Source organism: Populus alba, chromosome 16 (genome assembly GCF_005239225.2).
Source record: "Populus alba chromosome 16, ASM523922v2, whole genome shotgun sequence".
Classification (NCBI taxonomy): domain Eukaryota; kingdom Viridiplantae; phylum Streptophyta; class Magnoliopsida; order Malpighiales; family Salicaceae; genus Populus; species Populus alba.
The window spans coordinates 8,807,861-8,813,508 of NC_133299.1; the positions used below are offsets into that span (position 1 = coordinate 8,807,861).

General features: G+C 35.1%; 1 protein-coding gene across 1 annotated transcript; it reads left to right on the forward strand.

The window, feature by feature from the left end:
• Positions 1-772: 772 nt before the first annotated feature.
• On the forward strand, positions 773-4,431 carry LOC118045914 (BTB/POZ domain-containing protein At5g03250). Its single transcript, XM_035054665.2, has 4 exons — positions 773-991; positions 1,633-1,702; positions 1,899-3,128; positions 3,701-4,431. Exons 1-4 carry the CDS (start codon positions 933-935, stop codon positions 4,214-4,216), a joined length of 1,875 nt encoding a protein of 624 aa, XP_034910556.1. The 5' UTR covers positions 773-932; the 3' UTR covers positions 4,217-4,431.
• The last annotated feature ends 1,217 nt before the right edge of the window (positions 4,432-5,648 follow it).

The following is a 5,648-nucleotide window of genomic DNA, read 5'->3' on the forward strand; positions in this document are numbered from 1 at the left end:
ATATTATCTCGTTATTAATGTATCATCATTCACATGTCTCATCATTCACCTATTTCATAATTAGCTGAAATCACTGGAAAAAAAAAAAGAATTAATTAAATAGTAATTGATATAAACTCCTAGTTATTTGAATCATTAAGTATTTTAACTCATATAACTTCCACTTATATTGAAGCAATTTTTAAAAAAAACAGTTAAAAATATGCTCCAAATGTATTTTGACCGTATCCCTATTTAAAAATGAGGATATATGAGAGGAAAATACTATTGAAAGAAAATATGACCGAATCCGTTGAATATATAAATATTTTATTTATACATTTTAAAAAATTATACAGAAGCATTCTATCAATATACAATATACGTACAAACATTTCATAATTCTTCAATATTTTTTATAAATGAATACAAATTCTCAACTTTTTATTGTAAAACAGTTGTTTTGTTATTGAACATACTAAATTTCCTAATTTTTAGCATAGTCATTGAATCTAAATTTATAAAAAATAAAAGATATATTTATTTAGAAGTGCAGCCCTATTGTTTTTTAAAATGTTTTTTTTTACTTAAAAATATATTAAAAAAATATTTTTAAAATTTTTTTTACATCAAGAAAATAATGAAAAAATATAAATAAATAAATTTTTTTTTCAACCGCTTATCCCATACGTACACACGGTCTACAGTAGGCGCGCGCTTTTGTCTCTCCTTTTCACTATTTCTTGCTTTAGACTCGCTACCTCTCTCAAGAATGCCCAGTTGTTCCCTCAATATTCACTTCTTTCTACGTTGGTCTATCTCTTTTACCCTATCATCGTCTCTCCCTCTCTCATTCTTTTCAGTCCTATAGTGAATATTGCTTTATATGTCTTTTCTCATACATGGTTTCAAGCCTGCCCACTGGTCTAGCTAGCTGCTGCATTAATTGATACATGGCGTCCTTGAAGTTGGGCTCAAAAACTGATGGCTTTCACCGTGATGGAAACACTTGGTAGGCATTTCTTTGTTCTTTCTTGGTTTTAGTGTTTAGCTAGGGAACGGAAAATATGATCAGATGAGATTTGATTCTACAGAAGTTGTGTTTATGTTGCTGTCGATAAAAAAAAAAAAAAAAACAAAACATTTCTCTCTTATGATTTGAGTATAATTAAGATTGTGTTGCAGCTGGTTCTGCAATGATTTTAAAACTGTGTTTTTATCGTTGGCATGCTTTGTGTTTGTACCTCCTTTTTCTCCGTTTTCCACAGCTTTGTGTTTGTACCTCCTTTTTCCCCGTTTTCCACAGCTTTAAGCACTTTAATTAGAAGCTAGAACTATGTACACAGCTTTTTAATTTAATTCAAGTGTGGAGGTTGTTTAAGATCTAGTGCTTCTCCTAAAAGAGAAAAATGTCGTTTGATGCCATGCACGGTGCACCGTGATAAAAGTTATTTGATGAACTGTTAATGTAAAAATTTCAAACCGAAGGATATTGGGACTACTGAATCTGTCCATCATCCGATCAGATAAAAAGAGATTAGTTATTAGTTTCTTATTAGAATCACTTACTGTTCCATTACTAAAGAGCTCTGCTTTCGTACTCAAAACTTCTAATCTACTTTTATGGATTATATATGTTGTTTTTATCTGCAGGTATTGCACAACTGGGCTTCCAAGTGATGTTACCATTGAGGTTGGGGAAATGACTTTCAATCTCCACAAGGTGCAGTAATTGTTTGTGTGTGCTTGACTGCATGCATGCACACATTTTTGTTCATGTGCTCCACATATCGTTTCTTGTTCTCTCTCCATTTGTAGCTTGGATTTTCTTCATTGATTCACACTTAATGTTCCTTTCTTTCTCTTCTGATTTCAAGACTAAATTGGAACTAAACTTCCCAATTTTCTACCTGCTACAGTTTCCATTGCTTTCAAGAAGTGGGCTTCTAGAGAAGCTTATTGAAGAGCTTTCTATTGAGGATGGATCCTCTGTTTCTGTCTTGAAACTTAATGACATGCCTGCTGGTGCTAAAGCTTTTGAACTTATAGCCAGATTTTGCTATGGTATCAAAATAGAGATGACTTCTTTGAATGTGGTTAGCCTTAGATGTGCAGCAGAGTACCTTCGGATGACTGAAGATTATGGAGAAGGGAATCTCATTGTGCAAGCAGAGGCTTTCCTTGACGAAGTCTTTGGCAGTTGGAAGGACTCCATAAAAGCTCTTGAAACTTGCGAAGAAGTTCTGCCTTATGCAGAAGAAATTCACATTGTTCCAAGGTGCATCGATTCCTTAGCAATGAAAGCTTGTGCAGATCCAAACGTGTTTAATTTGCCTGTTGCGGGACAAACTGACGCCCAAAGCCAGAGAGACGTTATCTTATGGAATGGTATATCATCTTCTGCAAATAAACCACAACCCATCAGTGAAGACTGGTGGTTCCAAGATGTCTCACTCCTCAACTTACCTCTCTACAAAAGACTGATTTTAGCTGTTGAATCAAGAGGCATGAAACCAGAGACTATTTCTGCTTCCCTAATATATTATGCCAAGAGATATCTCCCCTTGATGAGTAGACAATCAAGCTTTGACGATGCCAACAATGGCAATCCTTGGGCAACTGTTTCCATCCTTTCTGAGACAGATCAAAGGGTTCTCCTAGAAGAGATCGTGACATTATTACCTAAAAAAAGGGGAGTCACATCCCCCGAGTTTTTGATTATGCTGCTACGTACAGCTATGGTTTTGCATGCAAGTCCATCATGCAGAGAAAATTTGGAGAAAAAGGCGGGAGCCCAGTTAGACCAAGCAGTACTTGTAGATCTTCTCATTCCAAATATGGGTTATTCAGTGGAAACCCTATATGATATAGATTGTGCTCAAAGAATACTAGACCATTTTATGTCTCTAAACCAAGACGCGGCTTTATCAACCCCCCCCTGCATAGTTGAAGAAGGCCAGTTTCTGGGCGGGCCTGATACACTACAACCATTGACTATGGTGGCCAGTCTGGTGGATGGATTTCTTGCTGAGGTTGCACCAGATGTAAATTTGAAGCCCTCAAAATTTGAGGCACTTGCAGCGACCATCCCAGATTATGCCAGGCCACTTGATGATGGAGTTTATCATGCTATTGATGTATACCTGAAGGTAATACAACTTTGAATGCGTGGCTTACTGAATTTAAAGTCAACAGAAATTTACGTCTAGATTTCTTGTATACACATTTTAAACACTTTACATCTTTTGATTTGAGATGGTTATGCTACCAGAGATCCTGCAACATGCTGGGGCTTTGAGTATGTTACTCATTTAACATGGAAAATGCCCCTTGGAAGGGTCTGAAAGTGGAAGAGTTGCTTTTATGAGCATGTTTCCTACATGTTTCAGAACAGCGTACATGTTTTAGAAGTTTTAGAGTTTATTTGACTTGAAAGTTCAGTTTACCTGCAATGGCAAACAAACTGGTTGTGTGATTAGACAATCTGGAGTTTGATGAATTCAACTCTTAGATACATCTCTTGTAGACATGATTATTGGAGCCCTTCAAACATAAAATTTAGTTGTCATGGTTTTGGCTCGTAGTTTTACTTGCAAACCAAAGTTCTTTTTATGGGAATATAACCTGATATGCTATTAAGTTCTCAATATCCAAAACAGTTGACATAATTTGTTATTGCTCTTCTTCTTTTTTTGTTTCTTTTTGTTTTTCAAAAGTGCAGGCTCATCCTTGGCTTACAGATACAGAGAAGGAGCAGCTTTGCAGACTTATGAACTGCCAGAAGCTCTCACTGGAAGCCTGCACTCATGCAGCTCAGAATGAGAGGCTACCTCTTCGGGTAATTGTCCAAGTCCTCTTCTTCGAGCAACTTCGGCTTCGGACATCAATTTCTGGATGGTTCTATGTCTCTGAGAATCTTGACAACTCACAAAATCCTTGTGGAAGCCTTGAACTTCCCAAAAATGATGGTTCTCATCAAATAAACTCAAAGGGCCGAACTGTGGGCGTTGATGACGTGAAGGAGCGTGTTTCTGAGCTTGAAAAGGAATGTTTGACAATGAAACAAGATCTTCAAAAGATCCTAAAGACAAAGAGAAGCTGGAGGATATTTTCCAAGACATTCGGGTTTAGACGCAAACTACAGCCCTGCAATTCAAAAGAATCATGTGAACTGAAAGAGCCGGAAGCATCTGCAAATGGACTCCAGAATCATGAGAATGGTGGCATGCCTCAGTAGATCTGTAGAATGGCACGCATAGTTGCAGTTCTGTAATAGAACAATCAAGTTTCTGTTTGGTGAAATAATTGAGAGTCTGGATCAGTTTCTCATTCCCAGCAACTTGGCTTTCTGGTCCCATTCTTGGCTTTTTGAACCATCACTTTATTCTTTTCAGCTTTTGTTCAATGCGAAATCATACTTTTTTTCGCCAGCCTAAAAGATTATTATTTAGACATCCGATCTTTCTCATCTATTGTAACTTTAGATTTGTCATTTATAAACATTTTAGAAACTTTGTTACCTGCTGCCTATAATTGCAACTCTTTCATTTGCATCTAAAATGTAGGATGCCCAGAAATAGAGATTTTTTGGTTGTTGAATTATGTGTTTAATTAAGTGTTCTTCCTATTAAATCCGTTATTCATACTAAAGGAAGATAATAGCTTATGTAAAAAATATAATACCCATAAAACAATCCTTTTTTTAAGTAGATGTGGGGTATTTTATATGCTATACAGAGAGACAGCACAATAAATATATAAAAATATATTAAATCTTAAGAATGAAGTTGTTTATTTTTATTTTGGTAGAAAATAGATTCTATGTAAGAAAATAGTGTTAAGTATTTATATTGAGAACTGAAAAATTATGAATTCTATATCTAGATGATTTAGAGATATTTATATCTTTGAATTTCGTTCTCTTGCTTAAGCAAAAGGGTTGAAATATACAAAAATATATTAAATCTTAAGAATAAAGTTGTACATTTTTATTTTGGTATAAAATAGATCCTATGTAAAAAATAGTGTTATATATTTAAATTAAGAATTGAAGAATTATGAAATTTATATCTAAATGATTCACGGATATTTATATTTTTGAATTTGGTTCCTTTACTTGAACAAGAGGGTTGGAAAATCATTTAAGTATTTTAGTAATATTAATAATGAATAAAAATATTTTATATATATGTATTAATACAAGATAACTATTGCTTATATAAAAATAATAATATATATATATATATATATATATATATATATATATATATATATCTCCATGTTAACGAGATAAAAATATAGAGTTTATAGAAGATTTTTATACAGATGTGGATGAAGTATAAATTTTCTGAGCAAGTCTGTTGGTAGGATGGCTTCGCTTTGAGCCCAAGTACGATGCCAGGGCCGAAAACATGGGACGCGGGAGGCAGGTGTCGGGCAATGCTCAAGACCAGGCTCAAGTATCGATGCCTAGGTCTGGGTTGAGGCTACACTCCTAAACCGAGGGGATGATGCTAAGCTGAGTGGCCTGGATATGGGCCTATACATGAGGCCTAGGCCCAAATACAACAGGCTTTGGCACCTTTATCAATATACGATGCCAGGCCGGTGGCCTGGTGCCATATACTGCTTATATAAAAGGCCAACAACTACGCTAGGTCTAGACTGTG

Coding starts and splice junctions, on each gene's coding strand:
- LOC118045914 (XM_035054665.2), top strand. CDS start 933: ATGGCGTCCTTGAAGTTGGGCTCAAAAACTGATGGCTTTCACCGTGAT. Junction 992..1,632: donor CACCGTGATGGAAACACTTG/GTAGGCATTTCT, acceptor TTTTATCTGCAG/GTATTGCACAACTGGGCTTC. Junction 1,703..1,898: donor TGACTTTCAATCTCCACAAG/GTGCAGTAATTG, acceptor TACCTGCTACAG/TTTCCATTGCTTTCAAGAAG.